The 26,370-nt window shown below is 48.6% G+C and overlaps 1 protein-coding gene across 2 annotated transcripts in view; it reads left to right on the plus strand.

Moving 5' to 3' along the window:
- TRIOBP (TRIO and F-actin binding protein) overlaps positions 1 to 26,370 on the plus strand; it is a 63,910-nt gene that overhangs the window by 7,104 nt on the left and 30,436 nt on the right. For both annotated transcript variants that reach the window (XM_079992151.1, XM_079992150.1), the window contains exons 3-8: positions 4,457 to 4,593; positions 5,085 to 5,226; positions 6,449 to 6,623; positions 8,400 to 8,790; positions 9,469 to 9,601; positions 13,301 to 14,683. In XM_079992151.1, coding sequence (XP_079848277.1) covers positions 4,457 to 4,593; positions 5,085 to 5,226; positions 6,449 to 6,623; positions 8,400 to 8,790; positions 9,469 to 9,601; positions 13,301 to 14,683 — 2,361 coding nt within the window. The remainder of the gene's footprint in view (positions 1 to 4,456; positions 4,594 to 5,084; positions 5,227 to 6,448; positions 6,624 to 8,399; positions 8,791 to 9,468; positions 9,602 to 13,300; positions 14,684 to 26,370) is intronic.

The raw sequence follows: 26,370 nt of genomic DNA on the forward strand, positions 1-26,370 counted from the left end.
GACTGGACCTAATGGTCAGGGGTCCCTTTACTATTGTTCCTTTCAGCTCAGTATTATCTATTTACTGACTGGCAGCATTCTCCAGGGAGTCAGGCAGAGCCCTTTCCCAGCTGCACCTGAAGATGCCAGGGGTTGAATCTGGCCAGGTTTTCCCACGGGCACAAAACATGTAATGCTCTTTGGCTGAAGAAACTACAGATCATGCACCTCCTGCCTACATTTGACCTTGCCTAGTAGATAGGCATTCCAGCATTTAAAAACAAATAAATGCAGGCACTGATCTTTTGCAATGAATAAAGGAGTATGGATGCCACAGCATTAACACTCACCAATTGTTTATGCTCAAAACGAGCAGAGGAGAAGCTGCTACAAATTTAGGGGTCACCTGCAGTGCTTTAAATGATTGACTTTCCTAAGTTTCTCAGGACTAACGCTGGCTCTTCTGTGCTACACTAGGAAAAGTGCTACACTAGGAAAAGTGGATCAGGTGTGATATTTCTAACAGTAGAGTGTCAAGCCCCCACTTTTTAATCTTCCTTACAGTTTTAAGAGGAAGCCTGAACTGGTCGTGGTCAAAGTTACATCCCTCTCCTCCGCTCAGGAAAGTACCGAAGCGACTTCTACACTATAAACATTGATCTGGCTTGAAAACTGCGTTTTCCTGTCTTGGTTTCAGCAAGAAATTCATAGAGGCCATTCTAAAAGCTCCCGAATTTCCCCACAGAACGACATTCCATAGGTGTGGATAATGGGGAGAGAGAGGCACCTTAATTCCTCCACTCCACTTGAGAAATAACTGCAACCTGTGAATCTCGTTTCACTTTGGCAAGTCAGGCTTTTGCTTCTGCTGCCCAGAGTTTGTACATTCCTTCCAGAATCGGGGTGGGGAGCCTGTGGTTCTGCAGATGTTTCTGAACTCCAGCTCCCACCAGCCCTAGACAGCATGGCCAGGGGTTAGGAATGACAGGGCGGTCATCCAGCAGGACGTGGAGCTCTGCACCTTCCCTGTCCCTGCTCTGGGACAGAGATGCCAACCTGACAAGGGACTGTTTAGCAAGTGTTGGTCTTTAACTGTGGCCCTGGATTAAAAGGCCAGGCATCCTGAGTCACCTGTCGGCTCCTGGCTCATTCGCTGGCTGGCCAGGTGTAAACTCCATCCCTCCCTATGGGGTGCCAGCTGGTGTCCTGTTAACAAAGGGTTTCGTGTTGTTCATTGTTTGCTGCGCTGGATCAGCCTCGGATTATGAAATAGTAATGAGGTTCCCTCTCTCCCCAGTCCTGGCCCTCTAGAATTTCCTCCTGGCTCGCCTGCGATCTGCTCAGAGCCATCCCTGCTCAACTCCCCCCCCCCCCACTTGATCAGGACAATGGAGGGGAAGTGGTGCTGACAACCTGCCTGCTAGGGACCCTCCCTTTTGGAGATCATAACCTGCTAAGGTAACTGGGCTGGGGTGAAGGCGGGGTGGGTGGGATGACTCTCCAGCTGGCTAGGGCAGCGAGGAAGCTCTTAAAGGGACAGGCGCGCTTGAAATGGAACTCTGGATCTGAGCAGGGAAGGATCTGCTGTTTGCCTTTGCTTCTGGAGCCTTGTGAAATCCCCTCTCCCAAGCACAGGCAATAAGGAGTGCTTCCTATGTTGCTGAGCCCTCCTGTGCTTCCAGGGTGCTTCCCTGCCTTGCTTGGGGGGCTGAGTAGGAGGGATGGAGTGGAGACTTCCTGAACCATAGGACTGGGTGGTGATCTAGCTCAACCTCCTGCCCAGGGCAGGAAGATTTTCTATATCTCTGCCCGATTAGCTTGTGACATCTAGGTGACCCGGTGCCATGCCTAAAGAAACAAGGAAGGCTCCTTGGCTTTGGAGATGCTGCAGGCACCTTTTTAGAGCAGGGCTCCATGAGAGGATGGTTGTCAAGAGAGGAGTGCTCTGTTTACGTTTGTGACATCGCAAGGCAAGCGTTGCTCACCCAGTCTACACCTTCCAGTTAATGTAGCGCAGGAGGCGGTGTGCCCTTTGCCGGCTATTGATTGCCACGGTTGATCAATTGGGAGAACGGCGTTTGGCGTATGCTATTTATATTTTTGGTTTGCAAGCTTTTTGGTCCAGGCCCTGGTTGAGCCTTAACACAAAGAATACTTCATCTTAACAAATGACTTTCAGACTTTCAGTCACTAAGCATGCTAGAGTCTGAGAATGTTTTCTCTCTCTTTAGGAACCCGTAACTTGCTCTTTAAGCCACTGTCCTCAGAGCGAATTTTAACTGCAAGCCAAAGGCCTGGGTCTCATAAGTTGCCTTAAGCAAGTTCACAAAAGCAAAGTTTGCCCATCCCTCCCTTCCCTGAAAGCATCTGTGACCCCCTCAAAAAAAGGCTCTCTGGAGGATCAGGACCCCCTCCAGAACAATGGGGCATGGGGAGCTGTACTGGAAGGAAGTGATGGAGTTTTCCTTCCTTAAATTAAAGTTAATTTAAGATCCAAGACTAATCTGGGTTGATTCTCTCTCTCCCCCACCCCCCACCCACAAGGTGTTGCTAGGCACTTAAAGGACTCAGAGCACAGGCCTGTGGTCCAAATTTACAAAAAAAAAAAAAAAAGCCAGTGCTAATTTATATGTATAGATTGCTGTGGAAAATTTGGGTGGCTGGGCTGGGTTCTCACCAGCTGTGCTTTGTAGAGAAGCCAGATGCTGTTAAAAGTTTTAAAAGAGGGGGGGAATTAACTTTTTATTGTCATTTTATAGTTGTCTTACATAACCACAATCGGCAAAACCAAAAAGCTGCAACTATTCGCTCTGGAGAAACCGTCGCTGTTGTGATAAAAACAATTTGCACACAATAATAGCAGACATTTCTATAAATAGGAATATATATGTTTGCGTGTGTCTGTATATCTATGTGAAATTTGGTTGTCATAAAATCCATATGTTGGTTTAAACCCTAGGGACTGGTCTTCCACTTTCTGGTGTTCCTGTAAAGACAATAAAGTTCCTGCAGTCTCCGGCAAAAGTGGCCCTAAAGTTATATTCCTCTTGCCAGTCGTAACTTGTGTGTTAGCTTTTCAGTGTTAGGAGTTCCAGGTTCTGCTGTGAAAGAGGCAGGATGTGCTTCGCCGCCCCATCAGTGCTTTTCTGCAGCTGCTCCCTGCACCCCATATATCATTGGTCAGGAAGTTCTTCCTGATTTTCTCAAGAAAGCCTTGTGGTGCCGGGTACAGGAGTCTGCTGGAGTTTGGAGGAGACAGACCCTTCCTTCTGCGAACTCCCTTGTGCTCACTTAGGACCCAAGCCAATGATTACAAAATACAATAATAAATTTTTGCAGCAATGTGAAGCAAAATAGCCTTTTCAGCCAGGGATTTTTTTTTGGGGGGGGGGGTTCCCTTTTGTTTTTTAGTCCAAAGTTTGTGGACAAACGTCTGGGGGCTGTGGGGGGGGGGCAGAGACAAAAGTGGGCGTAGCAATGAATGTTGAATGCGACTTGTACCTTTGTGTGGCTGGGATGTACCAAAGGCAGAGGGAAATATTTGGCTCTTAGTCATGTGGTTCCTCAACCCTCTTTTCAAACTCTGGATCCCAGAAACTATAGTCCAAAAGATTAAACAGAAATTGTCGCTGTCAGGGCTGGATTTAGCTTTGATGAGACCCTAAGCTACTGAAGGTAATGGGGCCCTTTATATGTCCAGCTGTCCTTTGTCAACAACAAATTGTCGCTGTTGTTTGTGTAGAATATATGTCAGAATGTAGGCATCCTATATATAGAAAAGAGCAAACCAGTGATATTTTAGGGAGCAGGCTAGCAGGCGGGACCCATTACTTACATCATAGGAGCCTACACAACACCAAACACTGTTGCTGTATGTAGGTTTTATTTTATTTGCTTTTAGTTTTACATTTTGGAAATGTACATCCAGTTGTTTTTTTCCTTTAATTTTTTTGGGGCCCCCAAGAGAGTGGGGCCCTAAACTATAGCTTTTTTTAGCTTATACGTAAATCCGGCACAGGTCGCTCTTTTAAAAGGGCTGATAGATGAACCCATCAAAATATGCTAGGAGGGAGTGCCACAGTTGAGGAGCAACCATCAAGAAGGCTATGCTGTATTTGAATTTGATCTTTCTGTTTATCTTGGGAAATTGCACAATGGGTTTGGGTTAGTTCTGTTGCCTAAATAAGGGGAGGATAAAAACAAAAAGAGGATCCACTTATTACTTTCCTATACAAGCGGTACACAGTGTCTCAAAGGGCTTTTTTATGTAAAGGACACTGCAGTCTTTAAAGCTTACACAGAACTCTTCATCAAGCAGACTGAGAAGGCAATTGGGGTGGGTGGGTGTGGAATGTGGCAACGTTCTTTATTGCTCTCTGCTGTGCAAGGAAGACATTTTCTGTGCCCTGAAGAGTGCAGAGGGAGCACCGTGGTGCCCCTGAAATATCTCCCGCCAATTCCCATTTCTTTCTGACAGGAATTGAAGGAACACGCGGCGAAACCTCCCAGTTGCCTTGATGGTGACAACGTGACCAGTCCCTGCGACCCCTTGTGCATTTTAGTGCCCCAGTGTGAACTCTATGTCTGTGTGGGCTCTGAGGACAAAGATGAGACGTAAGTTTTCTGATGGTGTCGGGGTGTGTGGGAGAGACCCCCCCTCATGGTGATTCCTGTTGGTGACTGGGCAGGAATATGAGTGATTAGGGAGGTATCCTAGGCCCAAATGATTAAGGGCCTTGTAGATTAATAGAGGAACCTTGAACCTGGCTTGGTAGTGCATGCGCAGCTAGCACAAACTTTTTAGAGCATGGGAGCTGTGTTGTCGAACTCCAACTCCCATCAGCCCCAACCAGCGTGGGCAGGTGGTAAGGAACGTGGGGAAAGGTAGTCCAGCAATTTCTGAGGAAGCCCCAGGTTCAGATTGTCTGCTGGTGCAACAATAAGACCGCCACTGAGGCCCTCCTTGGCTCTAAGCGTTGGCTGCCTTTACACTGGCAATGCTCGGCCATCTTGAGCAATTTTCTGCCATGCGCCCAGCGCTTGGCTTTAGCCCTCACCTGCTGGGAGGTTGTTGACCATTTGTGTGTGTTTTTGCCCCCCTACAGCTGGCAGGAAAGCTTGGAGTACACCCAGCTGAGCTGCAGAGCTGAGGAAGAACCCACAGAAGTTAGTACCTGTCCCAGCACCAGCACCGTCCTTGATGCAGAAGCGGATGTTGTTGACACAGATGCCCGTGCCACGCTCGAGGTGAGATGGAAGCGTGTGTATGTGTACACGTCTCTTGGCAGCCTAATGTTCCCTTTGTTATATTCCTTATTTTCGAGCCTCTTTAGATCCCTGCTGAGGCACCACTGCATGCCTGCTCACCAAGCAAAGGGAGGCAGAGCAGATCCTTATACATTGCCTTGAAGTTTAAGGTCACCTTCACACCATGCATTTCAAGCACAGGGCTGCCTCCCGGATAGCTCAGTTGGTAGAGCACGAGACTCTTAACCTCAGGGCCATGGGTTCGAGCCCCACTTGGGGCAAACCATTTCTGCATTGCAGGGGGTTGAACTAGGTGACCGTTGTGGTCCTTTCCAACTCTGCAGTTCTCCGATTCCCTAAAATAAAAGTCTTGGGAACTGTAGTTTAAGGGAACTGTAGCTTTGTGAGGGGTAAACAGTTTCCGAGACACTTTGGGGGAAGCCACTTGCTCTATTTGTACAGTAACTTGGGGAACCTCAGGTTCAGACTTGCGCCTGAGATCAAGAGAGCTGGTGCATATTGCACATGCAATGTCGCATCATCAGAAGAAGGCCAAGTGCGGAGCCCAGTGTGCCGCTGCTTCAGTGGCCAACAGCTCCTTCTCTTTCGCTCACAGGAGGAGCCGGCCACTGAAGCCACAGCATACTTGGCCTCCTTTGCCCCCTCAACACTGAGAGGGCCTGGCCCACACCCCACAGATACGGTGGGAAGGTGCGGCAAAAACACCTCAGCCCTATGGAGTTGGCACCAGTGCTCAGACTGTATGCCAAATGCGGCCCTCTTGGCCCCAAATCTGGCCCTCAGAGCTTTCTGCAGGCTACCCCCCTCACTGGCCCCACTTCACACCTTCCTTGAGTGTTTTGGCTCAGCTGGAATGTGCCCTTGGGCTCTGATATGGCATCCTGCATGCCTGAATGGAGGGTCAAAACTAGCCTACTGTACAAAGGTGAAATTTGCATGGGTTGCTTTGCCTACTTCTTGCCTCATGGCCTGCCTAGCAGTGGCATGTGGCCTCCAGATGTTTGCCTAGGTGGGAATGTGGCCCTCAGTTTGAAAAATGACCCCCTGTTCCCGACTTAAAGTACCTGGGGCCCTTCTACTGGGGATCTGATGTTTGGTATCTCTGACACACAAGGCTTTCCTGCTGAAGGACAGAGGCAGCAGGGCAGTGTAGGAAACAGCCTCTCTTTTTCTGTGTGTTCCCTGCCTCCCCTTTACATAGGACTGGGAAATGACCAGGCTGCTTGAGAGCATTTTGGAGCCTGACAAAGACAGCACAATGTACTATGCAGGCCAGAAGCAAGAGGCACGACCCGAAAAACTGCATGGTGATAGACCCAGATGGGCGGACCCAGCATCCTCTGGGAGAACAGACTCCTGGAATTGCCCAAAAGCAGGTATGTGTCGTCCCCCTCCTCGGTCTCCTGACCTCTCCCCACCTCCTGCCAGCACAGATCTTTCCGTAGATCTTGTTTCTTCCAGGGGTGGGAACACACCATCCCAAAGGAAAGAACTGTAACTGCAGTGTTGCTCTAGGAACCCAAATCCTGTGCCTGGATTTAATAAACAGGAATACATTTGCATAATCAGTTCTCCCACTGATTAGGATCTCAAGCAACTTTTAGCGGGGTTCTGAGATGGCAAAGGGCAAAATGTGCTGAGTCATGCGTCTTGTCACTGCAAGGATTTCCACTTGTTTGATGGGATTTCCCACCCCACCCACCCCCATACCCCCTAAATCTGTTATGGGGTTCCCCCAGCCTTTCGGGGCAGATTTGGCATGCAGTGGGGAGAAGAGCAAAAGTCCCATTGCACAATCAGAAATCCTTGTCTGATGAGACGTGCTACTTGGATCCCTCCCTTTGTTCCTTGACCAGGAGGGCTATTAACTGTGGGGAGCTTTTACATTGAAAAGTCTATCTGGAAATGCCAGAAACTGGATTCTGCCCACAGTACAATAACCTATCTGCCCACAGTACAATAACATAATGGAAGGATGTAGTTTATAATTGTTATCACCTGACCTGGGACCTGCTGAAGTGCTTATAATAAATGTAGATGTCATCATCTTTATAATGCACACATACCCTTAGTGTGGTTGAGGAAGTAGCCCTCTGGATATTCCAAAAGGGGTGAGCTTAGGGGACCAGCCATTTCATTATGCAACAGGGCAGGGACGGAGAACCTGCAGTCCTCTCAGTTAGGGGATGGATATTAGCTCTGATGGGGGACATGTCATGCTCTTCCTGGGGCAGTTTGTCCACCCCTGCACTCAGCTCTCATCTGTGGCTCCTAGATGCTGTCAGCATACGACAGTGACCATGCCCCAGGAAACGGCTTTGACTGGCCGGTTAAAACAGGTGAGAGTAGCCAATGGGTTTCAAAGCCTCGGTGAATTAGGGGCTTCCCCTGCATGTAAGGATAGGTTCTGGCGGATTGTGTGCATGAGACCAATAGTGGGTTCAACAGTCAAGAAGGTGGTTTCTGTACGTGCTGTAGAAGGAATTACCTGGGAAGGGAGCCCATGTAGGAGAGAGAATACTCTGATCCTACACCTAAACTGCCTTGCAGGATATCTTGGGAGAAGAAAAGGCTAAAGAGTAAACCCTACACAAATTAGGAGTCCCTAAGGCGGTTGGATGGCGCCTTCTACGCCTCCTTCTGTCAACTTCTGCAGCCAAGCTGGTGCCAAATGTATTGCCCTACTTTCCCTTGGACCACATCAGTGAAGTCGTCAAGAGGGGTGTCTTGTAATCTGGGCAACCCTGAACCTCCATACACCCTGCCCAGGCTTGTGCCCCAGAAAGGTCACTTCCATGCTGCTATTACAGTAGTTTGACTTCACCCCCGGGGGCGCACGCCATTGTCTCTTGAGACAGACGGATGCCAACAACAGCTACCATCAACTATGCTGGCTGGAGCTGATGATTATTGGAGTCCCACAACATCTGGAGTCCCACAGCTTCCCTTTCTATGGCTCCTGTGCTGCCCACTTCTGGCCAAAAATAAATCTCTTTTGCTTGGAGAGGCAACTGGGTGTCCTGAGCTAATACCCATTTCCATTTGGCACATCAAGTTCGCTGCTGGTTTGTGCTCTTTTCCTGCCCGTGCACACACATGCACACACTTTGAGCATGGGAGGAATTGCTGCAAGATCTTTCTCCCCCTCCCAGTTTCCAGAGCCGTGAGCCAGGACCAAGGGGATGGCAGGAGGAAGCATCAAGCCGAGAGCGGCTATTTCTCTCTGGAGCGACGCAAGTCCGAGCCGAGCCGGGCCCCTTCCCCTCCCCGTGCGGGCCGTGGCGCTTTGCCTGCCCGTGGCGATGCCTCTGGCCCTGGCAGGTGGCCTGCTTCCTCCATCAGCTCCGCTGACTCGGACCAGAGCTGGCGCACAAGCGGCAGCAGCGAGGGTCGCCACGGCCTGATGAAGCAGGAGTACAGCATGCTGGCCGACCTGCCCAAGGTGAAGCGGCTGGACCACCGGCAAGCTTTCGAAAAAGAGCGCAGCCGTACCAGAAGTCCTGGCCGGGCGGAGGTGGAACGGATCTTTGGCCACGAGCGCAGGTGAGGCAATGGGGCAGCCCTGGGAGATTCGCGCCTTGTGTGAGCTGGTCCCCTGAAACAAGCACCACTGCCCTGGCAGAAGGGGTAAGGCAGAGTCAGTGCGCCAGCAGAACCAATCCAGTTTTTTCAGAAGGGCACCTGCACATCTCTGACCTGGCTACCACCCTGACGTATCCAGCAACGGGGTGAGTTCCTGTTCCTCTGTCCCAGCTCCCGCCAACTTAGCAGTTTGAAAGCATGCCAGTGCAAGTAGATAAATAGGTACCACTGTGTCGGGAAGCTAAACGGCATTTCCGTGCGCTCTGGTTTCCATCACAGTGTTCCGTTGCACCAGAAGCGGTTTAGTCATGCTGGCCATATGACCTGGAAAGCTGTCTGTGGACAAACACCGGCTCCCTCGGCCTGAAAGTGAGATGAGCGCTGCACCCCATAGTTGCCTTTGACTGGACTTAACCGTCCAGGTGTCCTTTACCTTTCCTTTTTTTTTTTTTTACCCAGCTAAGCCTCAACAATGCCAGTGTGGGGAAGGTAACGCCGCCCTCCAAGATCCGATAACTGGGGCCCAAAGTCCCTTGTCATGTGTTTGGAGGTGCTTTTTTGAAGGTCAGCTGTTAATTCAGCACCTCGTAACTATCTGTTCTCCCCCACCACAACCTTTCTCCCTTTTCTGATGTTTAGGAAGTCGGAGACGCTGGGGGCATTCCAAGCCCTGGAAGAGGGACTCTTGGAGCGACTGGATAGTAAGACCCTGAAGCTGGCAAAGGAAGGGCGATTAGTCAGGAGGCAATCAAGCCCCAGTCTGCGCAGAGATGTGAGTGGCTAATCCACAGTGAGGAATGGCAGTGGGGTGCTGAGGGGGAGTAGAATGGGGCCTGCTTAAACTGTATTCTCTCTCGGCCTTTGTTTTCCTCATTTTGTCTCCATGTATTTACAACAGTCCTCCTCAAAGGGCAAAGCTCTTGCTTTCCGATCTTTACTCAAGAGCAGGCATCCCCAACCTTCGGCCCTCCAGATGTTTTGGACTACAATTCCCATCATCCCTGACCACTGGTCCTGTTAGCTAGGGATCATGGGAGTTGTAGGCCAAAACATCTGGAGGGCCGCAGGTTGGGGATGCCTGCTCAAGAGAATGAGGCTGTTCAGGTCCACCCAGTCTTAACAGAAGACTGCACCACTCGGAAGGTGCACTGGTTTGAGAGTTGCATTGTTGCATTGCGCCTCCTTTGCTGCCCCCTCCTGGCACACAATTAACCAGCTTCCCTTTCCCTCAGTTGGCAGCACCAGATCCTCAAAGCCAGATGTTTTTGGGCTCCATCCTCCTGCATCAGAGCCCACAGAATTATAGAGTTGGAAGGGACCTCAAGGGTCATCTAATGCAGGAATCCTACCCACAGCCGTCCCTGGGTAGGCTCAAACCACCAACCTTCTAGCTAACAGCCAGACGCACTGACCCATTGCACCACTGGGAGACATCATCACGGACCATGGGCTCATGTTGGCCAGAGCTGATGGGAAGCTGAGGTCCAGCCATTTCTGGAAGGTTGCTGGTTCTCCATCTCTACTCAAAGCCGCTTGAACTGGTTCTGCTCCCTCCTAGCACCACTAGTATGTGTCTCTGTGTGTTTGTGGACCATTTTTGACATGCATTGCCAGCCAAGCCGAAAATCAGAATGGCTGAGCTTCAAAGCTTCTGCCTCGAGCCTTTCTTGCATCCTTAGAATGAGGAAGGGATCACCACGCCGCTGTTCAGATGTTCCCCACCCAGCTCTGCCGTATCTGCATTGGAAGGAAATCTGGCCACTCATTGCGTTTGCCAAAGGGTGGCAAGCGGTACAGCTGGGTGACCAAAATTGCTGCAGACTGCTTGTACTTCCCTGCCACTTTTTGCTATTTGTGTCTGCCAGTGCCACAGTCCCAGTTTCTGTGGGGTTCCCCTCCCCCTTTGTGGTGCTACGCATGCACATGTACGCATAGTCTTTTAAAATACTAGCACTATACATAAATGGGAAGTAGCGCAGCCGTTCAGTTTGTACAGTCATACCTTGGATCTCAAACACCTTGGCTCCCAAACAAATTGGCTCCTGAAACCCAGAAGTGAGTTTTCCGGTTTTTGAATGATTTTCGGAAGCCGAACATCCGGCGCGGCTTCTGCGGCTTCCGATTGGCTGCAGTGATCCTTTAAAAATGGGAAAGATGACGAAGGGGTGCAGAGCACAAGTGATATGCCTGGGATTAGAAGTCATCAGCTGGGGACAGCCTGTTGGACAAGTTAGTCCAATGCTGACCAGTTTGGCCTGTGCCATGTTTGCTTTTTGTGGATTATCAACACATTCTGCATGTTTTGCAATTCTTTACGAGTGTCAAGTCCAGCATCCTCGCTGACTTGCTTTCTTCATGGCAAGTAAACACACACCCTAATTCCCAGCCTCTGCTATTACAAAGAAGGCTTGTGTTGCCAATGGCTAGTGAAATTTCTGAGGCTGTAAAGAAGGGGCTGAGTGGTGTTTATTTAAGATCATTTCCATGTGGCTTATTGTATAAAATACCTCAAGTGGTTTAGAGCAAACCAAAAGACCACAAATATTACAAAAAACATGCAATAAAAGCATCGGTACAAACTACCAAGGGCAGCAATTTAAAAAGTACAGAAATGCAGTCAAGCCTTGTAACATCCAAAAGACAGTTTTAACAACTGGGGAAAGCTTGTGGGTAAGAAGGCAGGTCTTCAAAAGATGCCTAAAGCAACTTGTGGTCAGTAATCATAGAGGTGGCAGCATAGCTATGTAGCGTTAACCTCTGGCAGCTGTTTGGATCCAAAGAAGGCCAAGCATCCTGAACTTTGAGGGCATCTCCAGGAAGCTGGTCTTAAAGTGGCTTGCATGGCTGCTTACACAACAAATTAATGCCAAAAAATGGAAAATAAATGACCAATCTTGCTTAATTTCCCTAACATATACAGCAGGGGTAGAAAACCTTTCCCAGCCCAAGGGCTGCGTTTACCTTTTCACATACCCAGGTTGCACACATGCATGCACACCTTGAAATGGCAGCTCCCAACTTTGATGCCTTCCTAGCCCCATTGAGAACCATTGGGAACAACTGACAGATGGATGGAAACAGGAAGGAGCACTTTGATCTTCTATGAGGCTTCCCGAGTACTGGTGATAAGCTCCATCCCACAGGCCAGTGCGAGTCCCAATTTGGCCCACAAGGATGTTTTCCCCAAACCACTCCCACCTGCCCCGCATCTGAAGTTTCATGTGACATCTGGTGTGAGGGGCCTGAGGAAATGGGGAGCTCAGTCACGCAGCCAATCCCTGCAGAACGCAGGCTTGGCATTACCACCCTTTAGCTAGTAGGTGGTGACTTCAAGCCTGCTGATCAGCAGCGCTTTGAAGCACTTTGTTAGAGCTCTTTGGAAACCCTACATAGTGCTTTGAAGTCCCAGCAATCATTGATGATGTTCTGATGTCAGGTGATTGACAGGTGAGTGGTCCTGCCCACCTCTCACTTTTGGCCTGTGGGGGACCACTGTCCAGATCAGGTTCCCCATCTGTGCACTGGGCAATTGGTGATACTTTTCTGCAGTCGATGATCACATTGGGCTTTATTTTCCAAGCACTGCCTGGATGCAAATGGCTCTGTTACTTGGTAACTTCTGTTACTTCAGGCATTGAAATAAAGGTAGGTCTAATGCTGCGTGGTGCTAGGCCGAAAGATCATGGTAGCCCAGGAAGGAGGTGGCGTTCAAGCCCAGTGGGTCTTGAACATAAGTAAGACTGACTCTCTCATGGTATGGGATGAAGTGATGCATTACAGATACACACACACACACACACACACATACACATACGGTACTTTTCAGGTTTATGCATTTCACTGATATTACAATCATTTTGACATTTCAGAACTTGACTTCCTTCCCCCCCTTTCTGCGGTTCCTTAAATTTATTTTAAATATCTTCTGCAAATCCAAATTAACTTAATTTGCTCGTTTATTCATCTACTTTAAATATATACTCTTATTACAATAATCCTGCCAACATTCTTATCTGTTCAAAATTTATCTGTAAATATTCAATAAACCATTTCCATTCTTTTATATATAAAAAGTTTGTTATATTGATTTCTTATTCTTCCAGTAAGTTCTGCCATTTCTGCATATTCCATAAGTTTTTGTATCCATTCTTCCTTTGCTGAGACATCTATTTTTTTCCATTTTGGGGCGAGTAACATTCTTGCCGCTGTAGTAGCATACATGAATAAGTTTCTATACAGTTTAGGTAGTTCTGTCCCTATAATTCCCAAAAGAAGTGATGCGTTTTGGACACAGTTGAAACAGCAGCAGCTGATTTAATTTAGTCTGCTTCCACACTGTCAGTCAGGGGAGACAGTTACTGAGCTGGAGAAAAAGATGGATGTGGTCCAAGGCAATTTTAATTCCCAACATACGACCAGAGGGTTAGCCTTTTGCTATCACAAGGCTACTTATTTCCTTCTTCTTTTTCAGGTTAGCAAAATACTTCCCTGGGAGCCAGAGAAGCCCAGCAGGAGCAGAGGAGGCCCCCAGCGCCTAGGGAGACCAGAGCAGCGCCCTGAGCGAAGCAGCAGGAGCCAAGGGGAGCCCGGTCGCTCTGGGAGCTCCCCTCAGCGCCTGGAGAGAGACAGCAGGAGCAGGGCCGTGTCTCCACACTTAGTGGTCCCTCAGCAGCCAGCAGAGCGGCGGAAATGGGCGGACCCCGTGCCCCATCCGAAAGGCGACAGGGACAGGGCACCTCTCCGCAGCCCCACGAGTCATGGGAAGCCAACGGGTGATGGGAGGAAAAGCCAACCGCAGCTCTCGCACAGCTCTGGGAAAAGCACGGAGACCAAGTGGAAAAGCTGCCTGGGCGTTGTGAGCACAGCCCACTCCAGAAGGAGCTTGGACAAGGGTCAAGCGAGGCAGCTGGAGAGGTACAAGGAGAGTGACCGGAAGGCGCGGGGCAAGCCTTTGCTCCCCTTTGACACGGGCGAGCACCCGAGGAAGGAGCCGAGAGACTACCGGGGAGCTGTGTGCAATTTCAGCCCGGGGAGGGCAATGGCAGGCCAAGGGCAGACCCTGAGTCCCCCGAGGCCCAGGGAAGATGGCCATGGGGCTCAAGGAGAGGCCAGACGGTCTCTTGGTTCAGGGAGAGATGCAGGGATTGGTTTGAAAAACCGTGGGGAGGTTGGGAGTCTATTTAGTCCTGGGAGTAGCCAGAGAGAGACCAGGCGCTCCCTGAGCCCGAGGAGCTGCAGAGAAAGTGGCCGGCATAGCTCTGGGGAGGTCAGGCGGTCTCCCAGTCCTGGGCGGCTGGCAGAGAGTAGCCGCGCATATCCACAGCAGGCAAGGTGTTGCGCTGTGAGTAAGCAGCACGCAGAAGACAGATGGAAAAGCCCAAGGGAGGCCTGCAGCAGGACCCTATGGACGAGTCTAGACACTGATTGGCCGGGCGAAGAAGAGCCGGTCAACCCTTTTGATCCCAGGAGACAGGACAACTGGGAGGATAGCAGCACATCCCTGTGCCTCGCCAGCCTGCCGGTGGCTGAGCTGAAGAGGGCTGGCCCCGGAGACCCCTCTTGCCCCGTGAGGCCGGAGGCTAGCCCAAAGAGCCATGAAGGGTCCTTGTGCCACGTGCATCCAATGCAGCTCTTGGAGAGAGACTGGATGAGCCACGGAGAATGTCCTCATTCGGCAAAGCCTGGGCAACAGCAGCAGCAACAGCAGCAATTGGAGGGTCACTGGAGAAATCAAGGGAGTCCAATGGAACAGGTAGAAGATGAACGTACAAATCAGGGAAGGTGTCCAAGTCCTGCGAGGCCAGAGAGTCGGCCGGAGAGTGACCGGAGCAACAAAGAGAAGCTCTTGTATCAGGTAAGAAGGTGACCATATAGCACAGTGGTAGAGCATCTGCTTAGCATGCAGAAGGTCACAGGTTCAATCCCCAGCATCTCCCAGGCATCGGTATGCTCATATATCAGCCGCCTTCAAATGTTAAATACTGCTTGCAAAGGAGAGCCCACCAACTTCTCCCATCCTTTAGTCAGGATTGCGTTGTCCTCTGGAACAACGGAGACTAAATTTGTTGCGCCTAATATTCAAAACTTGGGTCACAAAGGTTTCCTCATAATGGCATACAACAAATCAAGTTGCACAAGGAATGGAGTGTTTATCTGGTCTTTAATCAGTTTCTCTCCCACCTTTTGGTCCAAGGACACTTGAGGCTGCTAACAATATGGTAAAAACAGCATGAAAATTCACCAGTCTTTTTGAGTAATTTTCTCCTAGTAGACACATATTTATATGCAGTTTTGACCCAATGTACATATTTTTGCAAGCCTTTCCCCCTCACATAATGCATTTGTATCTTATTTTCATGAATATCTTCATTTCCATGCACACCTCCCCCCTCATGCATGCTCCTCTTGTGCAACATCTTTGGTGTTGCAAACCTGGTTTGCATTAAACCAGTGTTCCCCATTTTGCCCCCAAAGGAAAGCTTGGGTTTAATGTTGGCAACTAACCAGGGTATTAAACTGGGATTGAGAGTTAACCAAAGCATGATCCAGGATAGATATGCATGCCATGAAATGGCTGGCTCAGGGTTCCAAAAGATGTGTTAATATGAACACCTGAGAGCCAGGGGGAAGGAAGATCACCCAGGACAGAATTAGTCTGTCCTCGGTTCCTACAGAGCATGCAGCCAGCCATCCTTGGCGTTCAGCCCACTTTAAATGGGAACATTCCATCTCTCCTGGGATAGGGAAGTGATTAATAATAATCGCTCCTCTCACTGGTACGCTGCACTTTAAAAAAGATAAATCAAATCTAAAGGTGTTTATTTAACCCTACCTACCCGCAGTTGAGAAAAGCTTTTGCAGATTAACAGTTAAACAGATGCAACCCATTTATTTGGATGGCAGGCATTGTCATATCCCTGTAAGAAACAGACTGTGCGTCCTTTGGAAAGAGTTGTGGGGGATAGACTATGATATGCCTATCCTAGAAAGCGAAACTGTTATCTTATGTCACAATGTAGTGGGTGTCCAATATAGGAGATAGTAATTAACTTGTTATCTGATGAAAATGAGTATATATGCTATCAAGTTGCACTGTTTGCAATTTCAACAAAGAAAATCTGAGTGAGAATCTCAAACTGAATGTCAGTGGTTTGTAAAGGTTACATGTTAACTTGAGCAAGCTAAGTCTTAAGAGTAACCCCTGGAAGATTTAAGGGTGATTTTAATATATTTATTTATCTTTTATGTCTGTGCCAATAGGCATTTTACTGTATTTGCAGTGACGTATGCCTGCAAGTAATAAATATTTATTGGGCTAAAAACTAAGCAGGATATTAAAGCGGGATTAGATTTAATCTAAATATACTTGCATATACTTAAATACATTTAAACTATATAGTTGAAGGAGCACCTTTCTCCATCTGTCTCTCACATGCAGCTCATGAGGGAGGGACTCTTCTCACAGTAACATCACTGTGGGTGGCGAGAAGGGTGTGACCGCCAGACGGGGCTTTCTTCACAGTGGCACCCTGTCTCAGGAACTCCCTCTCAGGTGAAATCCATTCCCTTTTCCAACTGTGTTCAGACAGAACATTTTATTTGCCCAGTCCTTTGGAAAGGGGTAGATACATGGAGGCACTGTAGTTTTAATAACTGTCAGTTTAGCCATAAGTATAGTTCTTTCAGATTCTACATTGTCAAGCACCCTGTACACACTTTCAGAAGGAAGGGCAGATGTAAACCGAAGGAAATAATACCCTGGTTAGTTAGTTAATCTTTTGAACCTGGGTTCTACTCTGTGTCTGAAATGGGGAAGTAAGGTTTAAAGCAAACCAGGATCATAGCTCTAAAGGCAGTACATTAAGGGAGGAGAACATAGCCCTGATGTTCATCTCTGAGCTCCAAGAAGCTATTGTTCATAAAGGTCAATAGTTTATGAAATGGAAGGATTTCAATTTAGCTGTATCCATGAGATGTGGACATTAAACCAGAGAAGCCATGATGAATGTCCAAAATGGGCCATTGTTATGTATGCTGGCAATACAGGCAAGGATCAATAGAGCAGTGGATATTATCTCAGGAAGTTTGGTGGTAGAAGGGCAGATTTGGCTTCATGTTCAGTCCCTGGTTTCTTCAGTTAAGGAATGTTTGGTCACAGTTCTAGGACAGTGGAAGCAGGGGTGTCACAAGGGGGGTGCGGTCCGCCCAGGGTGTCATGCCGGGGGAGGGGGTGACAGAATTCCTCCTGGGTGGATCGGTGTGGCGGCACTGGCACCACTGGCGGGTGGATTTTCACGATTGGGCCAACTGTCATCGCGAAAATCTGACCGCTGATCGTGCAAATATGCCCGGTGGCTGCCGGGGAAAGCAAACGCCGCCCGCTGGGGGGGGGCGCAGCCTGGAAGGCTCCTGCTGCCAGAGCATCCCCAGCAAAGCTCCGCCACTGAGTGGAAGCAATGATATCCTGGGAAAATGGATTTGAGACCTACGGTATCTAGGTAACATTAGAAGCAGACTTATATGAGCTCAACATTTGTCTACTGTCTGGCAGTGGCTGTTAGGCAGGGATCCTTCCCACTGCTTGCTGCCTGATTCCTCAACCGGTGCATCAGCACGTACCTTTTATACAACGCCCCCCCCCCTCCTGAACAAGCCTCTGCTCGAAATGCAGCTGAAATGGAATGATATGTGTCTACCTGTACGCCTTGGGCAAGCCTAGCACCTGCATCTCATCTCTTTTCCAGACATTGCCTCTCTGCTGCTGAGCATGCAACACACCTTAATTGTAAGAGCAGTAAAGCAAATAGCCCAAGAGTTCAATTAATCCCTATTCTGAGGTGAATTGAGTGAAGTATCCCAAGGCCACAGTGCCTTTGGCAAAGGCCCAGGCTAGAAAAAATTCTCACCATGTGCTCAGACTATATTCATCATCACAAGGTGGGTGATATTTGTAGATACATTTGAGGCATCTGCACAAATATACAATTCATAAGCAAGGCCTGCAAGAAAATGTGGTAGCATAGATTTCTGCTGTTCAGGATTTCAGCTATTCTGTTCCGTTTCTTCTTTTCCCCCTGTTCATTTCCCTACCCCAAAACGTCTAAGAATTTGGTGGTCCTCCATTGGATTGTTTGGGGTGTGCGGGCTCCCACCCCCTGGGTATTTTTCTCAAAATATTTTTGTACTTCTGCAAACCTTGGCCTTCTCCTATGCCTGTTGATACCTCCCTGTGTGCTGCTGTTTTGGCTACACAAGAAACAGCACCTCACGCCCTGAGCGCTGGGAACGGAGTGATGCTATATACAGGCTCCCAGCTAATGGCTCCTGATCATTGCTTTGAAAGCATGTGCATTATGCTAGGTGACCTGTAAAAATGCCAAAGGAAAAAAATATGCCTGCTTCTAGAAGGGTGATCATACAATGGCATCAGTATCAAAATGCCAGCCTCTATCCCCACTTCTCCACTGAAGTCCAAATTTACCCTTTCTGAGCTAAATAGATCACATTAGACACGAAACAAAACCTGTTGCCAATGCCCCATTTGGGATAGCGGAATGGCCTGTTTGCAATATTAAACCCCCTGTCTGAAAGCCCCCTGTCAAGGTGAGCTATGTAACTTAAGCTTAAGAAGGAGCAGGGCAATAATTTGCTACAACAGATGTACTCCTGAGTAAGAGAGACAGATGGGAGGCAGAGGCAGTCGCTCAACACCTTGGATATAGTGTACAGGTGATAGCTAACCTATCTTGCTTTCTCTGGAGGTGTGCATTGTTGATGTGAGTCTTCTTTCTCCTGCATCCTTTTGGAATCTACTGAAACAAGATCAGCCAGAAAATGACTTCATTTCAGTGGCTGCTTGATCCAAGTGAAACTCTTTAAAAATGTAGGGTGTTTTTACTACCAGGATGCAAAGTAATCGGGTAACTGTCTCCCAGTTGTTTCCTTTTGCTCCACAACTGTTTAAAGCTACAGTCTTATGCACACTTAACTGAGAGGAAGCTCTGTAGAATTCAGTGGAACTTCTGGGTACAAGCATAGGATTATGTGTTATCTGCTCTTGAGTGGCCTTGACCTTACAGCTGACAGCTTGCTCCTATGCTGGATTACTTAACTGGCTTTAGAGATGCCAAACTTTACATTGGATTGGGCTGCAAGAACAATATTTGGGGATCCTTAATGCTTAGCAAGATGGGGTTGGTTTTATAGTGCTTTGTCTTGCTCTTATAGCATGGGCTACAAAAAGAATGAGACAAAATGTAAACATGAGCCACAAAATGGTAAAAGTGACATAAAACAGTCAATATTCAAATTGTATCTAAAAAGTTCAGAAAAATAAAAAGAGCACTAAAAGGACAATAAAGTAGGTGCCAGGCAAACTCCTCTAGGGAGAGGATTCCATAACTGGGGCACCACCACTAAGAAGGTCCTCGACTCCACTGAATATGTGATTGTACTGCAGGGGTGAAGAACCTTTTTGGCATAGGGGACCAATGTTGACAGGTGGGTGGGACAACCCACCTGCCGATCAGCTGATGTCCTCTGTCTGACAGCTGGGTTGTCCAGCCCACTGGTCAGAAATCTGCTGCCCAGTGCTTCCCAGGTGCCCAGCACCTAACTTGCTTGTTAGTCACTTAGGCACCACAGCACAAGGGGTTTTGTGCACCAAATAGTTTGCATTGAAGCTACTGCCAAAACAGAGGTGGAAGCCTCATTTTTAGCAGCAATTTAAATGGCAATTGCTTGGTACTATTGGAGCAAGGTGCACTTCCCCTACGCATCAGTTGTGCCTTGCTCCAGCAAATGCACAATTGGGCACTGGTTTTAAGCTTCTGATAGATGGTTCTTTTGTAGCCATGTCATTTTGTCTGGTGTGGGGCAGTTGAGTGTGGTTTAGGGGGAACAGCCTTACAGACCAAATGGGTGGATCAAATCTTGCCTGAGGGTTGGAGGTTCCCCACTCCTGTTGTACTGCTAGGTGCATACAGTGATAGGGTCCTTTAAGTACCGTATTTTTCGCCCTATAGGGCGCACTGGCCCATAGGGTGCACCTCGTTTTTTTTGGGGGGGGGAATAAAAAAAATATATTCCCCCCCCCCAGCCGCGGTGCTGGGGCGGGGGAAGCCTGAGCTTCCCCAGCCCCCAGAACAGGCTGCAATCCGCAAGCCTTGCGAGCCCGGCGGCAACTCCCGCCGGGCTCGCCAGGCTTGCAGACAGCTGCACAAAGCACGGGGTGCCCTACGGAGGGCGCACCGTGCTTCGGGCTACAGGCTGCTGCCCGCAAGCCTTGGGAGCCTGGCGGGCACGCCCGCCGGGCTTGCAAGGCTTGCGGATAGCTTCCTGAAGCCTGGAGAGTGAGAGGGGTCGGTGCGCACCGATGCCTCTCGCTCTCCAGGCTTCAGCGAAAGCCTGCATTCGTCCCATAAGACGCACACAAATTTCCCCTTCATTTTTGGAAGGGAAAAAGTGCGTCCTATAAGGCAAAAAATAAGGTAACTTTGACCCAAGTCAAACCCACGCTACATTACCCTTGGAATAGGATTGATATTCTTTTTCAAGGCTCAGGAAACACCCTCACTGCCTTCTTAACACAATGTATAGTTTATAAGTGATGTTCTAAAATACAGTGGTATCTCAGGTTACAGACGCTTCAGGTTACAGACACTTCAGGTTACAGACTCCGCTAACCCAGAAATAGTACTTTGGCTTAAGAACTTTGCTTCAGGATAAGTACAGAAATCATGCTCCGGTGGTGCGGCGGCAGCAGGAGGCCCCATTAGCTAAAGTGGTGCTTCAGGTTAAGAACAGTTTCAGGTTAAGAACGGACCTCCAGAATGAATTAAGTTCTTAACCCAAGGTACCACTGTATGGGCAAGAAAAATAAATTTCTGAGAGAGGTTCCCCATCATTGCTGATACACACACATGCAACTGCAACTGTTGTCTTTCTTTGGCAAAGTGAGCTTGCTACTGGCTTGTCTTCAGCTTGTAGCAAGGGCAGAGGGCTGCTTCCTGCCCTGAAAGCTTCAGTGCCCTGGTTCTCCAGGGAAGCAGATGGCAATGCGAAGCCATTCACCTCCAGCAGGAATTGGCCCTGAGATCACGGAATGCTGGTTTAACGCATTGAATTACTGAATACTGGAGCCGGGTATCTGTGTTCAGCTATAGCTTGCTATTGTGCTGCTACTCACTTATGCAACCAGAGAAGTGATAGGAATCATAACAGATGAGGCGGTGGGTGTGTGGCAACTCCCTAGTGCTTGCCGCAGGTGAGCGGGACCTTCCTTCAAATGCAGGACGGCACAGCTAAGAGAGTGTGAAGGTTCAGCTGTTAGGTTGAATTTCAGTTGAGCATGATTGGAAAGGAGAATCACCTGCTTACATGATATACTCCAGGCTGAACTGCAGGCATGAGAGCCTGGTTTGTTTGTTTGTTTGTTTTTCCCTAAAGGACTGTGGAGAAAGAAGGAAAGGCGACTTGCTAACCTTGTAATAGTCAGAATAGGCAAGGCACAGGAGACTCCTCTGTGCTGTGTGCTGGAATAAACACAGCTGGCAGATATAACCTATCCAACAGTCCAAAGCGCCTAACATAATTGCAGTTCTCTATAATAATAAGGATAACAGAGAAGAAACATTGGAAGGTATGTTCTGTGCAGTTCCTACTCCTTATATTTACAAATTCTTTATGGCATTCCTAACATTCTCTCAGTGGTATGAGTCTTTGTGTGAGGCAGGCTTCCCTAAGATGGTTCAAGCAGGGGGAGGCATGTGTGTCTCTATGTGCATGCACTTAAGCTTTTTGAATGTGCGTTTTTATGGGCCAAATTGTTATGTGCCTTTGTGTGCATCTGTGCAGTAGAGGTAGACACTTTTCTAGTGTTTGGAATAGGCAAGGGAGCTTCTATGTACCGTTAATATTTGTTTCATTTTTGGTTACTGCTTTTTGTGGACTTCATGGGGGTCCTTTTCAACCTTAAATGTCTTTGTATGTTGAGGTGTGCATGTGTGAATTGCCAGCAAAGGAACTTGAACCTTGATTGTTTTAAGTGGCATTAATTTTAATTTTAGGAATTTCATGGAAACAAAATTCCTATGTGAGCTGTTACCATTCAGTATCATTCTGATTTCTGAGCCCAATATGTGTGTAATTGTTAGTGTAAGGGAAAGCTGAACATTTTTATTCGGACTGAATATTTATGAGTAACCACACTCAGATGACCTGTCTATTGAGCATTCACTGTGATTTGCTTGCACTGTGTTCATACATTTCCCCATTAATAATTAGTTCATCCCACATTTTTCAGTTCATTTCAGTCACTTTCCTGACAGTAAAAGTGTTTCTTTTTTTAAAGTGGATTTTTTATACTAGGAAGACAAAGAGTATTAACCTAAATTTCCAGGTATTTGCTATGATCCTCCTGCAAAAATATTGGCAGTTTAGAGGTGACCTTGCAGCTTGTCTGTTTGCTCAGAAGTAAGCCCCACTGATTTTAACCTGGTGTTAAAATACAGCCAAGGCGCTTGTTTGCTTTATCGTTTGGGGGCACTGGGATCATCAGACTGCCGCTTGTGCAAGGAAAAAGCTGCCAGTTACAACCATCGTGAAATCCAGTTAAACATCACCTCCTCTCAATTCCCCATCTTTATGTTGCCCCCTCAGCCCCATTGCTTCTTACTGCGATGCTGGGGCGTCTTTACACAAGTTTAACATTAGGAAGCAAGGAATGCAGAGGTGTAAGGCCTCCGCAGTAGGTCAAACGGGCTCCTTTCCTTTCTGTAAATTGCAACCAGATGCTGGTCCCCAACCCCCAATTCCCAGCGTTGGGAGAAGGCACAGAAGCAAGACGAAGAAACTAGCAGAACATTAAGGCTCAGATCTTGTCCTCTGCAGCTTTGCTCGAATTATAACCAGGGTGGGGTGCAAAATATTGTGGCTTTGCATAAATGGTGGGGTAGCTTTGTCCAGCCGGCCTGCAACCAGATAGCACTCCCCCCCCCCCAGCCACGGCTTGCCACTGACCCTTGGCAGCGCTGCCTGGCACGCTCTCTCTGTCCTCTGGCAAGGCAAAGGGGACTCACGGGCGCCTCTCTTAACATTTAGCCTGTATCTCTCTTTTTTTCATTATTATGGCTGAAGCCTTGCCCCTCCGCTTCCTCATTGGCGCTTCTCTCTCTCTCTCTTTGCATTCGGGCAGCCGGGCTCCGCCCCCGCCTCCTCCTCTTCGCCTGCTCATTGGCTGCCCGCGACTTGCGCTCTGCAAAAGTTGCAAATTCGATCTCCTCCCATTGGCTAGGAAGGGTCCTCCCAGGAAGTTTTAAAGAAAGAGAAAGAGAGGAAAAAAAGTTTATTCTGGGCGGATAGAAGAGGTTGGGAGCGCGGAGAGCGGAGGGAGAGAAAAGGGGAGGGTGGGGAAATGGACATCGAGGCTGCCGCCGCTACTGCTTGGAGGTGATTTCGATTTTGCCTTGCTGGGTTTTGAAAAGTAACCAGCGAACTTCTCTAACCGCTTTGAGCGCAGCCGGCAGCATGACGGTGAGTTGCCACTTTCTGGCTTGGTTTCCTTCCACCGTATTCGTGCAGTTGTTTCTGTTAAGGGGCTGGAGGGCAAGGACAGGTAGGCAGGGGGGGGGGGCTTCCTCTTGCGGCAAAAGAGGGGTGCTGGATTCCGTGCCAGTCTGCCGCCTCTTTTTTCCGCCCACCCTCCCGTTCGTAAAGGTTTCCAGGCTAGACCTCCATCACACCCCCGGAGCTAACGTGCCCCTTCCTAGGCCCAGAGTTTCCTCAACGCTGCTGTTGTGCCGAGGCTGGCAGGATTCACACGTTCGAACACGGGCGTGGAGGACGAAGTGTTGCCGTGTTCCAGGGCCGTTAGAGACTATAGAGAGAGCACGATACATTTTTATTTTTTTTAAGATCACCTTCCGCTTGGCTAGGCGCGTGCCAGTTCCGAGTTCAAAACAGGGCGACTGCGGAAAGAGTTCTGTGTTAACGGGAAAGCCAGCATACATAGGTCTCCATTTTTATTTTAATATTATATATTCTCTCCATTCCAAAAAGCGGGGTTAGGAAGCAAGCGATCTTCCTCGATGAACTCTGTTCCCACCCCTAAAATCGCCTCTAGAGCAGGCGTGTATGTAATCAGGAAGAACTGCTGTCTGCGGCCGGGTTAGGGAAATGTTTCCCTGTCCGAGGAGGGATCGTTGCCTCTGGGAAGCTGCTTCCCGTCCTGGCCTTCGGAGGTGCTCCAGGAGCCAGTTTGCACAACTGCAGCCCTTCCTCCAGCCCCTTTCCTCCCCCACCCTGGCCTCCTGGGAGTGGGTGGGTGTGCTGCAATCATGGAATGGATTCACTCTCTGTTTTGGACATGATCATTATGCTGTTTTTGGAAAAGCCCCGATTATTTCCCTTGTTTTGGTCTGTGTCTTTTTGCTTTCTTTTGCAATGTCAGAAAACATTACAAAGCAGCCAAAGGATTTAGAAAGCTCTGGGGCTGCCTCACCTTTTGGCCTTCCTGTTCTCTTCTAACTCCCCTATCTCTTCCTCCCTGCTTCTCCTCCTACAGAGGTTTTTTAAGGGTCCAGTCCCCATCTCCACGGCTCATTGCAGACAGTGTCACAGAATCAGAGTTTGAAGGGACCATGAGGGTCATCTAGGCCAACCACCTACAATGCAGGAATCTTTTGCCCAATGTGGGGCTTGAACCCACAACCCTGAGATTGAGTTTCCTATTCTACCTGAGTGAGGTAGATCACATCTGGGACAGATAAGTGTGGTGTGTGTGTGTTCCTGATGGGGAGAGCTAATGGTGGGACAGCAAGAAGTCTTGGCTGCTTCTTGCAAATGTTGGCTATAGGTCTCTCCAGGGCTTGTTGGGAAGCAGTTGCTTGCCGCTGGGGTGGGGGGTGGGGCTGGGGGGGCAGGACTATCACTCCATGTGCCCTGTCCAGTTTAATGTATACCAGCGGTGCACAATGGCCTACCAGCTGCATAGCTCACTTTCTGTTCTTGTAGAGCAGGTGTGGAGAATATCTCTGGCCCTCCAAATGTTGCTGAACTACAATTCCCATCACCCTTGGCCATCCCAGCTGGGGCTGATGGGAGTTGTGGTCCGTGTTAGAAACTCAGATATATATAATCTGATTGCCAAATGGCACCTTAAACTTGGGTTACAGTTGCCACAATGGAATGTCTAGGTGCTTTTTTTGCAATTGAGTTTATTATTAATAATAATTATATTATTTCTATATTGCTTTATATTTTAAAGAGCAAATCTCACAGCACTTTACAACACATTAAAACATCAGATAAAACCATACAGAACAAAACCAATTCAAGCTTCCAGGAAAATAGTTCAGGTCCTTCTCGAAGTGGCCTTTTGCTTTCCCCAGTTACTAACCTGGCGTCCAGAGGATCTCTGTGTGGTTGCAATTGGACTTGCAGCAGCTGCAAAACGCACCTGGTGCCTGGCTAATTTCTAACACTGGATGTGGTTCAGCAACAACTGGAGAGCCAAAGGTTCCCTGTCTCTGTTGGGGACCAATGTCCACCAACCAGACATGGCTGAGCAGCTATAAACATTCCACCCCGCAATGCCTCCAGCCAGAATTTCCAATGATTAGGGGATGATGGAAATTATCATCCAGCAACATCTGGGGACCCAAGGATGAGGAAGGCTGCTGCTTTTGCTGCCAGGCTTGGTCTAATGGGAGATTTTTCAGGAGACTCCTACATGAATGCTAAAGTCAAGAGGAGGCAAAAATGAATGAGCACATTGGCTCCTTTCCCTTCCTCTCTCCACCTCTGTAGCCATTGGCCTTGTAGTTTGTGTGTGAAAAAAATGCCTGGTGCAAATGAGGGGTGTGTGTGTGTGATGGCAATTAGCTATGGCTGCCTGGGGAATGGAGGCATCATGCCTGCGTGCACATCTATATTAGGGGAAGGCAGTGACCCACAGCTCTGAGCTTGGGCGGTGAGCTCTCTTGGCCTGTGCTTCCTACAGCCTCACAACATCCTGCAGCCCTTCCTATCCTTCCTGGAGACACCGCTCCTTTTCCTCTCCCTCCACACCCTCTGGCACCCAAACCAAGCATAATTGCTAATGGAGTGGGAGAGGAAGAAACTGACATGTGAAAATGCTCTTCCTCCTTATTGAGGCCTGAAGGGTAGAATTGTAATAACTCCCTCCCCCCTTAACCCTTTTGCCTAACAGTGGCATAAATCCTAACCAAGCTTGCCCTGTTTGTTTTGCATTCCCCCTGCCTTTTGTTGGGGGAGGCTGGGGAGGGGAGGGAGTGGGTGTCTTTGGTCGATAGCCAAGCCTAGCAGAAAGGGAGCTGTTTTTAATCTCTAGGAGGGTTGGATTCCATCTCATCAGATACGCAAGACTGAAGTAGGCACCGCCACCCATTTTCCTCTGCCGGCGTGGTCTTGTTCCCAGTTCAGCATCTATTGGGTGCCTCCTCCTCCAGATCATTTCATGGTGCTTTGTTATCTGATTAACCTTCTCACTGCTTTTCCGAGCATAGAACATGGTTAACTAGA

The sequence above is a fragment of the Podarcis cretensis genome (assembly GCF_951804945.1).
Source record: "Podarcis cretensis genome assembly, chromosome: 10".
Classification (NCBI taxonomy): Eukaryota; Metazoa; Chordata; class Lepidosauria; order Squamata; family Lacertidae; genus Podarcis; species Podarcis cretensis.